We start from the raw sequence: 21,821 nt of genomic DNA, 5'->3' as shown, positions 1-21,821 counted from the left end.
TTATAGTGCTGTAAAATCGATCATGGCGGAAACCACAAACTCTGAAACTCGGCAGCTAGAAAGGTGAGAGAAATGTCATTTTCCGTAATTTTGTGATCATTCAAGTGTTAGTGCTTCATATTCAAAATGGCAGGTGATATAGCTGGTTTAGACTCATTATTCATCCCTTTTGAAGACTGCATTAAAGCTATACACCGATGTTGCTCTACCGACTGAAAAACGATATCAGGAAACTTGTCCATTTTGAAATACTTGGCATATAAAAAAGGAAAAGTGTTCATCGACTTTATCGATTTTGAGAAGGCATTTGATCGTATCGTTCACTACTGTCTCTTCTATAAGTTGTTTAATTGTGGAGTAAAGGGGAAAATGTACCGAGTAACTTATTCAATGTATCAAAATGTAAAATCCTGCTTGAGAATCAAACAAGGTTTCGCCGACTTCTTTGCTTGTAGGTTTGGTGTTCAACAAGGCTCAGTATTATCTCCTCTTTTGTTCAGTATTTTCATTAATTACATTGGTAAAACATTCAGTAATATGCACAGATATCCCGGTGTTGAGATTGGTTTGATTAAAATCATGTATCTTTAATTTGTCGATTATCTCACTCTTATGAACGCCTAGAATAGGACTTCAACGATTTCTCAACCCGTTACATGAATATTGTTGCCAATGGAGAATCAATATGAATATTGATAAAACTAAAATTGTTGTCTTTCGGAGAGGTGGACGCTTTAAGTATTATGAGAAAAGGTTATGGTGAGCAACAGCTTGATAACCTCTTTTCAGAGTTATCTTGGTGTTATATTTCTTGGACTGGTCAGTGGTAATAAGCCAAAAAATGTTTTAGTCAACAGGCTAACAGAGCCCTTTTCGGTTTAAAGAGTTGTCTGTTTAAATATAACACTTTACCAGCTAAGTTAGCCTTGAAATTTTCGATTGTAAAATTCTTCCAGTTCTTTTGTGTTGGTCAGAAATTTGGGGTTTTCACCCTGCTAACAACACTGAAAAAATCTACACTAAGAATGATGTTACGCTTTCTTCTGAATTTATATAACAATACATCAGCAATAGCAGTAAAGGGAGAACTTGGAAGAGTCACCCGGAATCTTGGTGTGCACAGACACTGCAGAATTATTAAATTTTTTATGAAAATTTTGAAATTGGAAAAAAGAGACTAGATTATAAATGTTATGAAGTTCAAAGGAGTAAAGTTGATGAAAACAAGCACGAATTTTGGATCAAAAGTGTTAGATTCTTACTTCAAAGCTGTGAGTTTAGAGCAGTGTGGGACCAACAAGGTGTAAGTAATTTCTACAGACTTTCAAACAGGGATGTATTGATATTGATGTGCAAACTTGGAATATTGATTTGATAACTCTAGAAAACTATATCTTTACATTACTTTTAAAAAAGAATTTACACTCGAGTCATACTTGACTTGTATTGATAAACAGGTATTTAAGCTTGCACTTTGCAAATTTCATACTGCTGCACACACATTAAGAATCGAGACTGGACGTTGGAATAACATTCATAGAATAGATAGAAAGTGTGAATTGTGAGACTTGAATCTTGTTGAATATGAATACCATTTTCTACTGGTTTGCCCCAAAATACAAACGTATCAGGACCAAATAAATATATTGCAATTTATTATTTTAACCATCTCTTATGTATACGTTATGTATACTTTTGTCATCTAAAAATGAGAACACTCTGAGAATACTGTAGATTCATTTTCCACGCAACAAAGTGGAGAGAAGAATGTTTATATATATATATATATATATATATATATATATAATATATATATATATATATATACATATATATATATATATATATATATATATATATATATATGGCAAGTGTCTTACAATATGGAAAAAAATAAAGCTATATATATATATATATATATATATATGTGTGTGTGTGTGTGTGTGTGTGTGTGTGTGTGTGTGTGTATGTATGTATGTATGTATGTATTTATAAGGAAGAAAGATAAGTACCAGTAAACATTAGGCCATAGGCCACACTTAAACGTTTCCTCAAGACATCCACCATGCCTCACAGCCTCCATGTCTGTCTGAATGCATTTATCGCTTGTAGTAAGCCAAAGAACAGTTTCATCCAAAAGTGAAAACTGCTAGAACGACATTGTGGTAAGAAATTCGTCACCTTTCTTTACAACTACCTTCCGATAGATCAAGCAAAACAACAATTCAAAAGAAAAGCCTTCATCAAGAGTCTTTGTCAGGAACTTGGGGCTGTCCGTATCAAGACTTAGAGAACTTCTTAGCTGTGCTGTGAAGTCGGCTAGGAAGAAGGCGAAAGGCAAGATAAACAACATTCAAGCAGTCTTATCAACATAAATAAGACGTTTGCCTGACAAGACCAAACAATAAACGGCCTTTCTCTAGGCCAACAAATGTTCAATGAAAAAAACTACCATCGCAGCATAATGGAAAACCAAGACATGGTAGACAAATCCAAACAGCAGAAACTATGAAAAACACAACAAGGCTAAAAAAGAAAAGAGCAAAAAATCATAGCATGATCTATTTTAAAATAACGAAACGCCATAATACACAGGGGCAAATTAAGCAATGTTACAAAAAATAATCTAGTTATAAAAACTCATCGACACACAAAATCACAAACATTGAAATCAGCGTATTTAGCAAAAGCTTAAAATTCATTCTGACAGCTAATGATCCAAACAGAATCCATCTGTTACACCATACAAACAAATACATCCACTACATCATGAGACATAAACAAACTGTAGAACATCGATTCAAATTGGAGTCAAAGTGGATCCCATGTACAACGGAGAACACAGGAGGAAGGAAATTATCTGAAAACTACGAAATGGCCTCTTGCAATCATTCCTATTAGAAACAAAAAATAACATGACGCGCGCAGATCACCCCCCTAAAAATACTATCCAAAAAAATACGAAGATAACAATCAAACCGTTCGACAAGCCTAACACCAATATTCAGGGCCTTGAAGGCGAAATATTATATATTAGAATACGTAACGACGAAGTCGATTTTGCACAGAAAGTCACACAATTTAGTGAAAATCTACATGACCGACAATACAAAATGAATGAAATCGGAAACAAGACGTCGGCAACTTGAACAAAAAAACACGGTCAATACCCAAGTTTTCATAACAGCATACAGTCCATACATCAGAACTACGAGTCTCAGAACTAAACAAGCCCCAAACAGAGAGCTGGAGTGAAGGGGAAAAAGACGAAACGCCAAACATGTGTTCCGAAAGCAGCCAATAAAAACATCCAAAAGAAACGGAAATGTAAGCGATACACTTATAAATGCCAAACTTCACAAAAGCAAAAGTGGCTCTAACTTTAAATCACAGGAGCATACACAAACACACACAACCGAATCGTAGGCATTCTGGCTTCCCTCCGTATACAGGAGTGTACTCAAATATAGCTCTGAAGAACAAACTTCAGTGGAGCAATACGGTGGCACCAGGTGCCGCCAACTGGTAAATTTCATTAATTTCGGAAAATCATCACAAAATATGTTTTGAAGGCTGATATACCGATTTTATTTATTTTTGACCTCAAAATTTAGAGGGGAAAGTAGCTGTTCGTAACTGCCCTCCCACTAGCATACACGGAAAATGTGCCCTCCACTGAATTTTGATGCCCACTGCCCTCCAGTATCTATGATCTACTCATTCCCCTCTCCCCACGATAATTCAAGCTCCCCACTGATTCACCGAGCAAACTTGGATTTTAAGCCACTTGTGAAGTTTTAAAAACTCTATTTTCTAAACGTAGTGTCAAAGGATCGCTCCACTCCATTGCGGGTTCAGAACAGGACACGTAGATTACGGGTGCATCCCGCCATGGCTGATCAACACTTTACATAACACAGCCAAACACAATATACACTTACAATATGTACACTATCATAAAAAACGCAAACTACTAAGATATGAACCATGTTTGGAGTTGATTTCCCTTTATTGACAAATGTCTGTAGCACGTTTTTATGGCGTAAATGACATGATAAACATAGAAACAAAATTTAACTATTAACGGTGAAAACCTGTCACTCATTTCGGGGTAACTACCTTTAAACGACAGTGACGCAAGAGGTCCAGAGCACGGGTCGCTATCTCAACTGCTCCACCACACAATGACACTATTATATGGATTTCTTCAGAGTCGCTTCTTGACCTCACCGTGAAGGCTTTCATTTATTACAGCAAAAGCGGAAGTAAGACACCTCATCTCGCGGTTACGAAGAAATAGTGTGCAATAATACAAAATACAGTGTACAAATCTATATCATTATAGGATGGATTAACCATTGTACGTAATCTAACATATCTGTGGCCTGTATTTCTGTGTAGCCATGTGGGAATATCTCCTTTCTTACGGAGGTTGTTGTCAGTCTAAATTGCGAGGATGCAACGACCTTTGGTCTCAGAATGTCACTTTGTTTCCTAGCAACGAGAAAGTAGAGTCGGTAAATGGGAGGAAACAAAGCACGATGAAGCATTGCCCAAGACGGGGAGCACAAGACATGTTGCTCGTTCCCGCAAAATCGTACTTTTACTTCCGCCTTCACCAATTTAAATATTGATGAAAAATGCCCTTCTGCAATTGGCCAATACAAGGGTCATGACTTCAGCAGCCGTCTCCAATTTTTGCAGTGTAGACGAACTGTGTGCAGAAGCACTGAAGCATCATAGACAACACTACCCGGTCTGCAAATGTAACCGTGGCAACTCCATTAAAACTAGCTCGAATTTACTCGTTTACCTCCACATTTTTATGAAGTAAATGATATGATAAACAAAGAAACGAAATTTAACTATTAACGGTGAAAACATCTCACTCATCGAGGGTAACTACCTTTAAACGACATTAAAAACACGTCTATGTGATAGTGTCGCACTAGGTCCAGAGCTGCAGGGCACGGGTCGCCATCTCAACTGCTCCACCACACAATGCCCCCGGTGAGCGGTGTGTGTCCCCGCATGCCTTTACGTTGGCGTACAACGCATAGCAAAATCCGATTCAAATAGACCTCAGACAGATAACATTGACGCAAAACTTTAAAAAAAACACACATTTTGAATGAATAAGTAACTCAAGATGCACGAATACGGAAAACAAACGCCGAATACAGAGTTGATCGAGCGCATATGCTTACTGAAACTAAATAGCTTGTATCTCTGGTTCAAAATGCGCGGCCGTGTTTACAATTGCCCATGTTGCTTTGCGATGTGACCAACAGCGCCTTACCTCAGGCAACCCGGACACACAGACACGGGCACACCTTGCTATTAAAACTTTTTACTTTAAAATACTGCGCAACAACTTCACCAGCTAAGGAACAACTACTCGCTGTCATCATTCACTGTGCCTCTTTTAAAGTAAGTTCCTATTTATAATTCCATAAGTAATGCTTGCCAACATCAAAGATGTATAAGTCTACCAATCTAACAACTACCCAGAACATATTAAACTGATCAAAGGTGTTCACGAATAATGCATTTCCCAATTGAACATGAAATTCCGTGCAACGTACATACTACGCGCTACATTCTTTTTATTTATTTGGTTGGCAGATTATTTTAGTTTTTTTACAAAAACTGCACACTAAACATGCCTTCAAAATTAGCATTGCTGCGACTTTTCCAGTCGTTATTCTTTTGCCTGCGACTCTAAATCCAGCAGGATACAAAAAGCCTGGTTAAAAAAAATGAAAACAAACCTGTGAGGACTTTACATCTAAAGTCAGGGCCGTCTTGGAAATATGGGCACAGCACACTAGGTACCCAGATTTTACAGCTAACCTGAAACTCTACAAGTATACATTCACTCGAATACGAATGACTTCAGACAGTAGGGTATACAGAATCGAGAAGCTGCGGCCAGGAATTCGACACAGAACGTCAAGGCTTGCGTCATACCTGCATTTGGTTGCCAAGCCGAAAGAGAAAGAGTAGTTGCAGCGTGTTATTTTATATTGAGAACAACAAACTCAACAGTGTCAATTCTATTCACAAACGGTGCATTGAATTTCCAAATGTTTTAATTTTCTATTTGCTCTCTCACACTCTACCTCTGCAACATGATCAGTACAATTATTATTGTCGTTACAAAAAATCATAAGGAAAAGATGGCCTTGCATGAGTGGCTACTCCAACGCCTTCTAAAAGAAAGTGATGTTAGCCGTACAATTTCAAGTTATCGCGGGGTGATTTTTAAAACATGCAATCCTTTGTACTAAAACAAATCGCCCATTTTACATTTGTATTCAGACAATGTAATAATGAGACTTGACAAAAGTCTGTCAAAGTTAAACCTGCGCTTTCATACTTCAGAGTAAGGAAATTAATTTAATTAAGTTAATTTTTAAATGGGTTAGGTGGGTCATAGGCACTGTGCAATTATCTTTACCTCTTTCTGTGCCTGCAACATAAAAATGAAGCCCTTAGGCCCTACGGCTTTCTTCAGAGTCGCTTCTTGACCTCATCGTGTAGGCTTTTATTTATTACAGCGAAAGCGGAAGTAAGATACCTCTTCTCGCAGTCACGAGGAAATGATGTGCAATAATACAAATACAGCGTACAAATTTATATGAATATAAGATGGATGAACCATTGTACGTCACCGAAAGCGTTTACATAATCTAACATATCTGCGGCCTGTATTTATGTGTAGCCATGTGGGAATATTTTCTTTCTTACAGAGGTTGTAGTCAGTCTAAATTGCGATGCAACGACCTTTGCTCCCAGAATGTCACTTTGTTTATCGACGAGAAAGTAGAATCGGTAAATGTAATGAAATAAAGCACAATGACATATTACCAAAGACAGGGAGCATAAGACAGTTAATGTATGAGATATTTTTCTTACTTTCCACGGCACGTTGATAAAATAAACCTGGCTTGAGGATTTTTCAGATGTCATCGGTATAAATTACGAAGAATTAACAAAGCAGCTTTTTAAGGGTCCATGGATCGACTGCAAGCACGTCGATGTCAAGTTAAAGAAATACGTTACCGTACATGGTCAAAATTGATCAAGTTGAAATTTCAAAATTTATGCGGGAAATATTTGTTGCTGAACGGCATCTGCTTTCAGAAGTTGAAACTGTTCGGACGCTCAGCAGGAAAGGGCGAATCGTTTACAACAAAAAAGCAAAGCGGTGCATGCGCAGTTGAGGTTGATGTTTGCCAGTTGGCATGACGATAGTTGACAATGTTTACATGTACAAACAATGGGGACACCACACCTACGGACGAGTTTTCATCTTGTCTGTGGCAGACCTAAACAATTTAACACTCAAAAGTGACAGTCTTTTATATCAGATGAGGCAGCAATATGTCACCTGACGACTAACATGAAATCATTTATTAACATGATGGCAAAACTATGTGCAACTATCATCGATTTCCCGTCCACCGCTTTTTATAGTTCTCGAGTCACAACCAGCGTTCAAGCTTTCGTTTCGTTTATAGATTGCAGGCGACATTCTGCCAACACTTCACCAACAGGAAGATTGATTAATCTGTTTTCAAATTTTCAGATAGAGACCAACCATGCCCCTCGATACCGTTCTGTGCCTGGATACATCCGGGTCAATGGCCAGCATTGGCATCAGAGAACTCAAGAAAGCCTGCACGGAGTTCTTGCTCGGTATCCAACAGACCGCCCAACAGACTGGACTGCGAGAGAATGTCGCCGTGGTTGAATTTGGCCAACAAACTCGAATCGTACGAAGTCTGTCCGACAACTACAGGCTTACTAAGCAGGCAATCGGTCAGTACCGCGGCTCTTGATTCTAAGGACGGAATTATTTATTATTTATGCATGATAATAAATCAACGGTCGATGGTGACTTACACAGTTATTTCTCTCTTTGTATCTATATGCCTCTCTTTTGTCCATCTATCTGTCTGTCTGTCTATCTACGTGTCAAGCTATACTTCTAACTAGCTATTTATCTGCTCTATCTATCTATCTATCTATCTATCTATATATATATCTAATGTCTAGTTATCTATCAGTCTGTCTGTCTGCCTCTGTCTCTCCGTCTCTCTGTTTGCTTGCTTAAATGAATGAATGTAAGGATTGACGACTGTGCGTCCGTCTTTCCCCCTGCTCACCTGCTTGTTTTGTAAATTTGAATTTTTATGCAAAAACAAGTGTGTTGTAGTTATTTGGGATTTATTTTTTTCTTATGTGTCGACCGTCAGATAGTCATGTAAAATCATAAGGAAGTAGAGGTGAAATACTGATGGTGGCAATGCATGCCTTGGAATTTTTTACACAACACAAAAAGAGACAATACTCCCAGTTGCGAAAATTTATAACGAAAAGAATGGATTTAAAGATTTGAATGATTTGAAGAAAGATTGGAAAACGTAGAGAACATTTTATTACAGTGCCTTCGTTTGACCCGAACGTGACCCATTCACTGACTACGCTGCATTTTATTTTCTCGCGTCTCTTGAATTCTGACGGCGCTGATACTATAAAACAATAATTGGCGATATTGAGTGAATATTCGTCCTCGTCGAATGATTTTGTAAACAGCAACACGCACACAGTATAGTACGCTGGCTCCTACACGTCACACAGAATTTTATTTGAATATAAACTCTAAATTTTCTTTTGTTTTTATTTGTGGGAGATATATTTCTTCAAAGCAAAATTTTAAATCCGTACGGGAAACTTTATTTGGGGTAAACTGTTTATTTTAACTGTTAACAAAATCAAACTTTAATTTTTTAACAAAATAAATATGTTCTTGGAGCAGCAAACTTAAATTCTTCAAAGAAAAGTTTTATCTTCATTCGATAAGAGCAGCATATTGAAATAAATCGATTAATAAGACTTTCGTTTTTTCAATGGAGCGAAATTATTTTCTAGAGTCAACAAAATTAATTGCTTTAAGACACATTTTCTTCATTTGAGTATGATTTAAGTATTCGATAAAACTGAACTCTATTGCGTAAAAATACGAGAAAGAAGCAAAAAAGAAAAAACGAAACTGTAAAACTTACTGTGCTTGAGGGCGCAATTTAGTTTCACGGAGAAACGTTTTCATATGAAAGCGCAATTACCTATTATGCATAGCAAACTCTTTAAGTGCGACACAGTAACATTTCTGGGAGGAGTAATTTTTTTTCCGACAAGTGCTAATTTATTTCAACATCGGCGGAAGTTAAAGTTTCCCTCAATGCAACACCCAAGTTTCCCTCTGAAACCGACAGGCCGGGCATTGAAGAGCCCTGCAGTGTCTCCCAGACAACCATGCCTGACATCATCGGATATCAAAACATTGAGTTGCCAATCGAGCGGGGTGGCTGTAAAGGAAATGAGATCAACTTTCACACATCGATCTACTTTATAATTAATGGGTGGATCATTATATTTATCTTGTTTGTGAATACATGGCGCGAAACAGGTGAATCGATAGTGCCCTGACCCTAGTCATGTGATCTGGGTCCCCTAAGAACGGTTGTGTGTTAGTGTGATTCGCCATAACGGTGTTTTGGGACCAAGTGGGAGTTCCTTCATCAGTCGCTCTATTTTTATTCTCTCCCCTCGTTTGGTCGTGTGATAGTCATCTTCCCTATAAGAGGAGAAGCCATGCCAGATTCGTTATTGACAGAGTTAGTCACTGTTGACTTAAACTGAGGGTCCGCCTGATTTGACCGATCACGTCATTCGCTCGAAATAAAGATGAAGATAATAGACATTACAGCCGTGAAATAAACTAGAACCTGCTCAGTGCAGCATAGCCATTTCATCTATTTGTGTAGTTTCTACACTCCTACAACGTCTTCTAACATGGGAATTGTTGGATAAGTGTACTTCCGCCGCGAAGAAAAATGTATTTTGCAGTGTCGAAATATATTTTGACATCTAAAATGAAAGTAAGTACGCTCAAACCTTGAACCGCGCCTTCATAAAAAAGTTAGTCAGTGCAATAGAAAGAGCGTCCTCGCAGAAATTGAGCAATAAGAAATTAGATTAAAATTTTACAAGTGTAAAAAATTCACTTGTTTTCTTTAAAAAAATGAAACAGTCCATTAGGAAACTAAAAACATAAAAGACTTCCATGTAATGTAAATATTTTCTCCTAGAAAACCAACAGATTTCTTCATAGTGTAAAACATCATTCCGGGAAGAAAAAGATTCATGCAAAATATTAAAATGTTATCCTAGGAGAAACTAAAAGTTGGCTTTTGAAAATTAACTTTTTCCTTCTCTGAAATCAATGTTTTAAAAGTATAAGAGTGCTATTAATAGAGATATTAAAAGTTTTACTCTTCAAAACACAAAAGAAATCTCGTCAGTCTTCAGAATTTTATTTAAAACTTACTCTTGTAAAGTGCAAAAGGAAAGATTACTTTAAATATTAAACATTAATCGCGTAACTTCTTACAAAATATATAAAATTTACTCACAACAGCATAGAGATTTTTTAAGAATTAAAAGTGCTTACTTTAAAAATGAAATTTGGAAAAGTTTGTTACAGTTGTATCCGCAATGATTAGAGAGTTGTGTAGGCCAACGAGATGCGTCCACCAGAGTTCTCGTAATAAGAGTTGTGCCACTAAAAGTAAAGTTGTACTGTCAAAAATAGAAAGTTTAGTTCGCAAAAAATACACTTTTCTCCCTTATAATTACAGTTGCTTCAAACGAAATTTAAATTTGTTTTTGGGAAATCAAATCTCATAAAATACTAAAGCTATTGTCTAGAATTTGTATTTCAAATATACTTCCATGTGATGTTAAGGGATCATTGCAGTGTAACCATTCATAATGGAACAGTGTTTATTATGTAAGGGTCGGTAATGACATTTGGTTGAAAATGTTTCATATTCACAGATTCTCTGGTGCCAGGCGGCACCACCCCGATGTTTGAAGGTCTCATGGAAGCTATGAAAGAAATCATCCAAAACGGTAGGTGTTACATACGCAACAAGGAGTGACTAAAACTGTATAAGACTGCTGCCCCAATTTATGAAAGACCGGATACCGTGCAGCTTTTGAATAGTCAAAAGCCATTAAATACCGATATTCTTCCATTGGGCATGGTTACCCACGCCATTTTTCTTGCAATGCTTGGAGATTGGCTCATTCGTTTTCTGCGAAAATGGATGTAACTTGTTTATTACAGTTCTAAGGATCTCAAAATGACACAACATAAATGTCCTCTCACTCGATTGAAATGTACCACTCTCACAATTGTATTGCAGGGGGCGTTCTCACCATGGCAGGGGGACGTAAAATGACACCAAGAATTATCCTCATGACTGATGGGCGACCTGATGTGAGATAATTTTATATGTTACCAATCATCATGAAAAGACCCTATTGATCTAATTAATGGTCTCCGTTCGTTGCCATTGGCTGACTGTGCTCTGCTAAAGACTTAAACTCTTGGTCAAAATTTCCTAAATGAAACTTTCAGTCACTCATTTTCTTACCAAATCAACAACAAAGAGCGAGATCTACAGCACGAGTTTGAAACGAGATAAACAAATTACCCAACATCTTGTGATATTTGAAATTTAAAATGTCCGCCACCCCTGCCAATCAGATATAACTTTCAGAGCACGCTGCACATCAGCAGTAAATTTCCGCTATAAATGATGTTCTAGCAATGTGTGCCAGAACCCCTGAGATGGTGGTTGGGACTTAATATTTAAAATGAAGCTTAGGATAGCCATAGTGGTCCAGAACCAGTAGTGTGTATATATTAATTTTTGATTTTCGAAAAACTAAGAGGGTGCCACTGGGATTTTTTTATTCTCCAAGAGCTTTAAAATGAGCTCCAACAAGTGGTACATCAGAAAAAAACTTGTAGAAATTTGACAGTCCCAGGGGCGTGTTCTACTTTAAATAGTTATGTTATATATTGTAGGAGTGGCAAAACGCCAGGTAGGTGAAATAGGTGCAGGTAATTAATGTATGATGGGCACAGAGGTACCGGAGATTGATCGATTTGGTCGGTTGTTGAGTAGAGGTGCAAAGGTATGTGAACAAGCGGACTGACAGAACGATAGACAATAATTAAACAATCATTTCAGGAAGTAAATTATGTTTTTCATTATAATATTGAAATTCTTTTACAGGATAAGAATAAGGTGTTGCATGCCGCCATGTCATTTGGACCTCAGTGGCAAGCTGTGGGACTTCCTCATCCAATCCCGATAGCGTGTGTCGGTTGTGGCCCGGATGTCGACAGGGTAGGCCTCGGGGTTTTTTATCTTTATTAAAATGCATATTTCAAAAACAAAACATTTGCATTGAACATCAAATTAAGTTTCCAAATAGCAAGTTAATTACATTTTGATATGTCTGTGTGAATTTCATTGGATAGCTGTACATTTCAGAGTAAAGTCAGTATTTAGTTCTGCAAGTAATCTCGCACTTTAGTAGACCATCAATTGAAATATTTTTCTCATTTTGCAAATATTTGAATAGTCCATTTGCCGATCAGTAAAAGACAATAACAAAGTTTTCAGCACCTTGAGAAAATTATTCATACAATAATAAAGTACAGTGTGTTCTCCATTTACCGGTATATACATCGGCGTTTACAAAAGTTTGCTAAAGATTCATTCTATAGTATTCCAGACAACTTTAGCAATTGACATCGTATCGTAAAAATCTGTGTTCGAGGGTATCTATCTCCGTACAGACATTAATATCCATAGACGTTCTTTGGTTCCTGAAGTAGAGAAATTTGTCACACGGGATTATCAGTGACAAAAATGTCCAACTAAATTTTATTAATTTCAACCCTTTTGTCAGTGATTTTGTTAGACTCCAACATACATTGAGGTTGTAATCCTCAAGTGAAACCTGTATTTGGTGACAGATTTTGAAAGACAGCTGTGGGCTAGGGTTAAAATCGGTCTATATTTCTTTACATTTAAATTTCTGTAAGGGGACTTTGTCGCTCTTGCTTAAAATGAAAAGGTTGTAACATCCATTGTCTACAGGGAATTTTTTAAGATGTTCAAAAACGTTGACCATTTTACAGAAGCGTTTTCATTTGGTTGAATACAACGCTTTGTTATTAACAATGGTAGGCCTCGTTATTTAGGAAAAGGGACATTTAGATCTCAGGAGCAGTTGGTCAAAATGCTGACAGGGCAATATTCTTTATTTTTCGGATTTTGCATTGTGTGCGTATTTTTCCCTTAAAAGTTCAGAATATTTTCTTTTCAAAAGCAACATGTTATGGCTACAAAGGTTGAGCAATTTTTGCCCTGCATGATTTTTTCTTGTTTTTACCCTGCCCGGGATCTAAGACCTCTTTTATAATGTAAAAGTCAACCAACTCTGCATGAGAGAACTACATCGTATTGCATCCTTACATTTTATCTAAATGTATGCATAAATGAAGGTTCATTGCTCATCCTCTATCAAGACACAGGTGACCCTCAATATATATATATATATATATATATATATATATATATTATATATATATATATATATATATATATGTATATATATATATATGTATATATATTATATATATATATATATATATATATTATATATATATATATATATATATATATATATATATATATATATATATATTATATGTATAGGATAAAGCCCGAGTACGAGGGCTCTTCTGGTATATAAAGTCCAACCCAACGATAAAATGTCGAGGCCGCAGGCCGAGACATTTTATCATAGGGTTGGACTTTATATACCAGAAGAGCCCGAGTACGAGGGTTTTATCCGACTTAAAAACTATCGCCCCTGACTGATATATTTTCGTTTTCAGTGTGTTTACGTCAACCGTCCCCTTTGTCAATGTATCATGTTTGGGATATGAATTAAAACTTTTATTTGTGAAATAGCCTTCCAATGTAATGGAACATCCTATAAATGCCCTTGGGCACATTATATAAATGCCCTAGGGCACAGCAGATTTTGTGTTGCAGCTGGTTTCCGCTGTGTTACCAAATTTGAATATTAAAATGTACCAGATGTCTACAGAATATAACATGTTCAGTTTTGATTGGACAGTACTTTACTACGGCGCTGTCATTCGTTTCTGGAATTCGGTGACCAAGGCTTTATGAGTAAATAAAACACCCTGAATTGAGCGCTCTGATTGGTCAATCAACAGTAGATAGTTTTTAAATATATATATAAAATACATAGATACATTAATACATACATACATACATACATCATACATACATACATACATACATACATACATACATACATCACATACATACATACATACATACAAACTACATACATACATACATACATACATACATTATACATACATACATGCATACATACATACATTATACATAAATGCATGCATACATACATTATACATAAATGCATGCATGCATCAAGGGTCATTATAAAGCATACCAACTATTAAATTTTTTAGTCTCGAATTAAATGTTTGACAAAACGTTGTCGGTCATATTCGTACCAACAAAACAAGTTTCATGTTTTGATTCTCACTGTTGCTTTAATTTGTTTCAAGGAACTGCTGGCAGCCATCGCCAAAGTCACAAACGGAATGTTCGTGACCGGGGACATCAGTCAGCTGGGCGACTTCTTCCGGAAACAAGTACTGCTTATCCGTTTTGCGGCACAGTTTGCTCATGGTAAGTAGAAATGGTTACGTGGCTTTCATTATCGTGTTCAATGCAAGTTCAGTGCCAATCTGACCTTCCTTGTGTCATTCTAAGCTCAATAACTTCAGCCTTGAAAGTGAAAGACTTCAAAGTTAAACATTTGCTCAAACTTTCCTCAAAAAAACTTTCAACCATTCTCTTTCAAAATCAAGAACAAATATCAGGTGTCAGTATGAAACTTCTGGCACTAGAGAAATTAATTTCATTAAATGAACCGATATTTAGAACTTAAATGACTGTCATTCCTTGGGCAACTCTAACTTAACCCTATCAAATTTCCGATTTTCATAAAAATAAGACGGTGATAATTTAATTTAATCCACGACTTTCAAAATGAGGCCACACAAGTGAGAATTTGGAAAGTAATTTGAAATTTTGAGATTCAGTTAATCTTTTCCTGAGGCACATGCTATCTTAATTAAGTATGAGATCATCTAGAGGCTTCCATGCTTGGGAAAATAATGGTTTTACTTGCAATTGATTAGAACCCTCATTAGAATGTGAAGATTGCACAGATAGTTTTCCCCATTAGAATATATTGTGTCCTAAAGAGTCGAAGGAGGATCGCCATTAGCTAGCCATCGAAGACAGAGCAGCTCGCAGAATCTTCATAAGTGGGGTTCCTGCAAGCTCTTGATATAAACTGTTCTTGGTCTTCAAAAGTGTATGTATAATATCATTAAAAATGTCAAAAGCGAAAGGACTTTCCTTAACGAGTCACACACAGTAGTCACCAAACAGTGCTTTGTGTTGTGGACACAATTTCAAAGCATTGCCGACCCGGTCTTGTTCATGCGATGTCTGTTGCTTCTTGTCGTCAGATATGGACAAACTGAGGTCCTTGATCGCCCTGCGCACCTTTCTTGCGTCAATGGGCGAGCAGGTCGACAACGAGGAAGAGTTGGTAAGTATCGTTGTTTGACAAGTTATGGATAAAGCGAGCATCTGTGTCTGTGTAGCATAATTGACCTTAGTGCGTGCATTTTCGCCACAAGGGAGATACAAAGAATGAAAAGTCTCAACGTATATACTTTTTGTTGGGTTGTGGTTTATGCTAAGTACTGAGAAGGATCATGTGGACCTAAAGAAATGTCGCTGTGTTATTTATTATTTTAGAGATTTTGTTAACACTTTTTAAAACAATGTCGCAGTTCTAAATAGCATATAATATCAAGCATGGGTTAAGGAATCCCTTGGTAGGTGGAAAGAAGTGAAATATACTGAGTTACTTTGACTCGACTGTTTTGAAATTCGTATATTCGTATTTTGTAAGAGTCAAATTAAATTCAACAAATTCTCACTGTCATAAATATTCACTTTCAAATTGAAAAATATATTCATAATTACATTAAATTCCTAAACTACAGAGAGGACTGTTGGCATTACTGTTGACAATGATGATGTTATCTGGAGAAGCTGACGAGGATGATTTGGTAAGGTACTCACGTGACCTGTCGTCAACAACACGGTATGTTTTGAAATATAGATGTAGTAAGCGGTGGGCGGAGTTTCCCCGGGCATAGTGAGAAAAGTAGAAGTCAAGATCGTAAATCTCTCAGTCTGAGATACCCTTCCATGTTATTTTTAATCGGCACGTAAATATGCTACAAATTTATAGATTCAGACAAAAATTAGTCGGTTCACGTACTTATTATTTCGACGGTAAAATTCGAGTATACAAAAATTGCATTTCAAATGCCTCTTTTTAACTGGTAGATTCTTAGGAAAAATGATGTTGATCTAATGCAGTTCATTACGATACTTCTCACACTGCTCTCGTAGGAAATCGACGGATATCCACCTCTCGGTACCAGAGTACGCCGTGGACGAGATTGGAAATGGGGAAACCAAGACAGCAATGGGGTTGGAACTGTGGTCAAACACAGCAGAGGGGGTGAGCATTGCTGGAATTGGTTTTTTTTTTTCGAATTTGCAACAAAAACTGCGTGTTGCGATGATTGAAAAGTCAATTTAATCATTCAAACGGTGATAGTTAAACTGGCCATACATACTTCAAAAGCTAATAGTTACGCTTTATTCCAAACCACTTCAGGTACTCTACAGGTGGAATGGGATAACGGACAGAGAAATACCTATCGCCATGGAGCGGAGAACGCCAGAGATTTGAGAGTAAGAGTAGCTCGTGATGATTAATCATGTTATTGTTTGATATCCCAGAACTTGGTAAAATCTCACAGAAAAGGTAGACGTGTAACTACTTCTATGAATGATATTTATGAAGGTATGCATGCGAGATATAACGAACGGATAATGAGTGGATGGGTGGATAAGCAAAAGGCTGGATTGTTCGGAAGATGCATGCATTGATGCATGGATGGTTATATACAGGCACATTCATACGTTGATACAGTGTGATCTATCTATCGTCTGTCCATCAATCTATCGCTCAAGCTATCTATCTAAAGTATTTTCGCTATCTATCTGTATCTATACATATTATGAGATGAGTGTGTTTCTCTACAGTGATCTGTAAGTGAAATAGGCACTTAATATGTTTCATCTTGTGTTTGCGCGCCTGAAACTCTGCCTTTGTTGTTCGATGATCTATAATCCGTGCTTAGATTTCCAGTCTTATTTTCTAACTTTCGTACTTGCAGGTCGTTGAAGAACCGCGACGACTGGCGGTCGGACAACAAATGAAAGTAGGAGTACGTGTGGTACGAGGTACATGCATTTGAATTTTTCAGAGAGAGAGAGAGAGAGAGAGAGAGAGAGAGAGAGAGAGAGAGAGAGAGAGAGAGAGAGAGAGAGAGAGAGAGAGAGAGAGAGAGAGAGAGAGAGAGAGAGAGAGAGACAGACAGACAGACAGACAGACAGACAGACAGACAGAGACAGAGACAGAGAGACAGAGAGAGGGGGAAAAGAGAGAGAGAGAGACAGAGACAAAGACAGAGAAATGTCTTCGTATTTGTATTCTTGCAAACGACGTAAGTTTGGTTGGCCGATGGAATAATTCCACATGCTCATAACTTGAATGTAGTTACAAAATGCACCACTTTATTAATTCCTAAGGATCCAGCTGGCAATGGGGAAATCAAGATGGCGGGCGTGGAAGTGTTGGACTGGTTTACAAAGTAGAACCAGATGAACGATTCAACACACACGTATGTACACAACTAAAGCTTTTCAATCGACTTCAACGAGTTTTTTTTCTCTTGAAAGTCGGGATTCGTTTTTTACATGGAACATTGAAATACAGTTAAAAGATCTATTGCATGGGCGAGCAATTTTCACATCAGTTAGTAAACTGACGGTCACCTTGAATCAACTTTTGTGCGTCTCAAATTGGTCATATCAGGGGAAGAGGGCTAAAAGTGTTGATTGTAGACCGTGTTAGGTACAAAACGACCGAAGCAACAAAGGAAGACATGTAATCAAACTTCGCTAGGTGTATTCCGTCGCACATCTTGACTAAATTCTATCATAATCAGCACAGGTATGTTTTTCGAGTTATTTTATTTTTCCTGCAAATGTCTCCCTCCTGATTTTTCACTTTGTTATAGCTTTGCTCCTCTCCTTCTCCTTCATCATCATCATCATCATCATCATCATCATCATCATCATCATCATCATCATCATCATCATCATCATCATCATCATCATCATCATCATCATCAACAACAACATAACATCGTCATCAGCATAATTTTAATACCACTACAATGGGATTACCACACACGTACACGAGTCATAGATATAATAAAATTTTACCACTAACCATCGATTAAACTTCCCAATGTCCATATACTTACCAACCGATCTTAAGTACTATGAATGAATTAATGTTTGTTGGTTTCTCCCGTGCTCTAAGGTCCGCTGGCCAAACGGCAATAAGAACTGCTATCGCTACGGAAGGGGTAACAACGACTTAAAAGCCCTCGACTTATCGGAATCCGGTAAGTACAAGAACGGATATGTAGGCCAAATAACTCCCCTCGTTTAAACAACCCTGATTGTGTGTGACATCATCTATATCCAATGAGATACATGCATAAAACACGTATTTGGTGCATCCAACTTACGTGGGCACGATTCAACTTCACTGATCTAAGATAGGTAATTTGGTGATAATGACAATCATAATTACAGATAGAATTGGGGTCAACAGCGTCGTTTAAGTATCGCAGATTTGATATGCATTTATCCTGCAATTTCAGTACCAGGAAAAACAGCAATGGTGAAGGTGGCGGCAACAGAGTTGAATCCACTGACAGTCATCTTCTTCAAAGGAGCATGCGCCTCAAAACTAAAATACTCAAAGCTTTGCTCAAAATTTCCCTAGGGGAACGTTCAACAATGCTCTTACAAAATCAGGAATTAAAACTCAGGGGTCACAGATGCTGATAATTGAAATTTGTTAACTCAAGGAGAATATCAAATTTTCGATTTTCACAAAACTGATAGGTGAAAACCTTATTTTCTCCGAGAGCTTCATGAGCCCCCCCCCCCCCCCCGCCCCCACACACGAGCGGGAGACCTGAAAAATATATGGAAAATTTGAGAGTCCGAATATCTGTCCCCGAGGCGCATTCCACGTTAATCTTGGTAAAGTACTGAATGTACTTAGCAATGTTCATTTCACTTGCAGTTGACGACATGACAGGGGGTCTGGCGGCATTGGCCTTACTCGCCGCCTTGAGTGACGACAGCGACGATCAGGCTGGTCGGCGGACTGGGGGCGCTGTCGCTCGAAGACCTGATTCGAAGAAGGCGACATCCATAGCCTGTAACGTCATGTGAATGATATAAAAACGATATTGTTTTTAAACACGCTAAACTGGAACCTTCGTGAAGTTGACAGTCGATGCATAAACTTTTCACCGTCCGTATAAAAAACAACTGTCAGTCTTCTTTTCCACCGAACTATTTTAAAAATGTAAACCATCGATTGACAAAAATTCAGACCTGATTCGGTTCAAATCGATTCGTTGACTAAATCTAGACTCATATTTGAACTTGCAGTATGTGCAGAAATTTGGGCTTTTTCTGAAAACATTACACATACGCTTGATACGGAGCACCCGTGGACGACCTTAGACTCCTTCAGGTCGTCGGATGAGGGCGCATGTCCTTGACTTCCCGAGCCTATGACTTGTAACGATATCCTTGAAGTCTAGTTTAACCTTCTTTTAGTGATTAAGCGGCCTTCCGATGTCTATTTTCTTTTCCGTGAGTATCACCATTTACATTCTCATTAGACGAGGCCATTTGTAAAGTTCCATGGGACCCATTATCCGAGATGTATACATTATAAATAAGTTGACGTTACTTGTATATAGCGACCAATGTACGATATTGTTGATTCTAGAGTAAGTTTTTTTCTTTGTACAATTAAGGAAACGAATTGCCGTAGGGTAAGTTAATTAACACCGTCGTGACCAATTTCAACATACATAAGATGACCGGAAAAGATTTATGATGGTGGTATGTAAAACAGAATTGATGTTATTTTGAAGACTGTGGTAGTAGATAACATTATTTAACTTGGAAAGGATTACTAAGAACCAACAGTTTTTAAATTTACCTTAACTTGTACGAAAATGTCTGGAATAATTATCAACAAGCTATGGAGTATGATTACAGTTGTTAATTCAGTTTGAGACAAGACTGAATCACCCTCTCCTGGCCGGTGTTAAAAATATTTTAGCAATTTGAACTTATATATGCCTATGTTTGAGATCCAGCATCTTTTGATGGACATAAGAGCCCGATTTCAGCCATTTAACCTATTTTTACTTAATTTTATCAATTTTACTGCTGCGGTACACTGACAGAAAAGCAGATCAGTTATCGCGTGCCGATTCGCTGCTGAAATGCAGCAATCTTGCAAAGTCAAAGGTCAAAAGCCTTTCGAATTCGGTACAATGGTGGCGTTTTATAATATAGCGTCTATTTACATGTATTGTATGAGAGGGACAGACCAGAGCATTCAATTGTATGCATCTCACTGTGTCATTATCTGTGTTACTTATGTTAGATATCTCAGTATATACGTGTTAGTTTCTCCCATGGAATTACTCATTCTTTACGCGCCAGTGAATTTGTCATATATTCTACATGATATTTTGCCAACTACTCGTGGCTTCAAACAATAAAGTGTACTCGATTGCTTTTATTTTTTTTCCTTTGCTTTCTTTTCCAAATGAATTTGTTTTGGGAAAGTTATGTACTGTTTAACCATAATTGAGAGACGAATAAAAGTGTTTTTAAATTTTGTAAAAATAAATAAATCAATAAAGCGTTCTCGAAACCAAGGCCGTCATGTTTTATTCGTTATACTTTGGAAAAACCTCTTCTAGTGGTGAGCGTGATTACCCCGAATTATGAAAAGGTTCAGTTTTGTGTCGCACGTTGCATCGTTTGACCAGCGATGGCTTTGTCGATCCTTTATTTTTCACAACAGTCACTCTGCTTTCAGTTAGTTAATTTGTTCATGCGAGAGACAAACGTGTCGTGCCCATTCCGTAGTCTTTTCAGCGTGCCCAGACTCGACTTCATTTAAATAGAATGCAACAAAAAAATATACAACAAAATAAAATTCAAAATTATAGACAATGATTCGTCCGGCTGCTCTTTATATTCGGTTCCAAACACAGCGGCCTGGCATTTGCCTTAACTTGCGTCCCTCTTCACAATACGATAAAGAATTTCCACGTGCTGTCGTTACGTCACAATACACGGCGTCAGTCCGCTCGAGTTATGCGTCTTTCGAACATCATTTTTGAACACACATCCCGTCACACCAAACATTATCACAAGTCGTGATTGTGCTGCTCGGCTGCTCTTTATATTCGGTTCCAAACACAGCGGCCTGGCATTTGCCTTAACTTGCGTCCCTCTTCACAATACGATAAAGAATTTCCACGTGCTGTCGTTACGTCACAATACACGGCGTCAGTCCGCTCGAGTTATGCGTCTTTCGAACATCATTTTTGAACACACATCCCGTCACACCAAACATTATCACAAGTCGTGATTGTGTTAAGTGAATTTCCAGCACCAAAATAATCCGACATAATCTTCCATCCAAATCTGGCATCAGACTCGGTCTCTGAAAGCTACTTCCCCTTATCCTCGTCCACAGGT

General features: G+C 37.5%; 2 protein-coding genes across 3 annotated transcripts in view; both read left to right on the top strand.

Annotated features, from left to right (window-relative positions):
- Positions 1-21,821, top strand: part of LOC139148120 (reticulocyte-binding protein homolog 2a-like) — a 581,355-nt gene that overhangs the window by 344,098 nt on the left and 215,436 nt on the right. The gene's annotated exons all lie outside the window — the stretch shown is intronic.
- On the top strand, positions 5,316-20,989 carry LOC139148119 (uncharacterized). Of its 2 annotated transcripts, none has more exons than XM_070719420.1 (14): positions 5,316-5,430; positions 7,592-7,824; positions 10,906-10,980; positions 11,277-11,350; positions 12,156-12,269; positions 14,561-14,684; positions 15,536-15,618; positions 16,082-16,147; positions 16,497-16,608; positions 16,768-16,844; positions 17,333-17,399; positions 17,748-17,839; positions 18,547-18,631; positions 19,324-20,989. In XM_070719420.1, the coding sequence occupies exons 2-14, from the start codon at positions 7,605-7,607 to the stop codon at positions 19,473-19,475; spliced, it is 1,341 nt and encodes a 446-aa protein (XP_070575521.1). In that variant the 5' UTR covers positions 5,316-5,430; positions 7,592-7,604; the 3' UTR covers positions 19,476-20,989. The 2 variants fall into 2 exon arrangements, with proteins under 2 accessions (XP_070575521.1, XP_070575522.1); XM_070719421.1 differs by having other exon boundaries at positions 5,349-5,434; positions 7,596-7,824.

This window comes from Ptychodera flava, chromosome 13, assembly GCF_041260155.1.
Source record: "Ptychodera flava strain L36383 chromosome 13, AS_Pfla_20210202, whole genome shotgun sequence".
Classification (NCBI taxonomy): Eukaryota; Metazoa; Hemichordata; class Enteropneusta; family Ptychoderidae; genus Ptychodera; species Ptychodera flava.
This window is presented reverse-complemented; position numbering and strand designations above follow the sequence as displayed.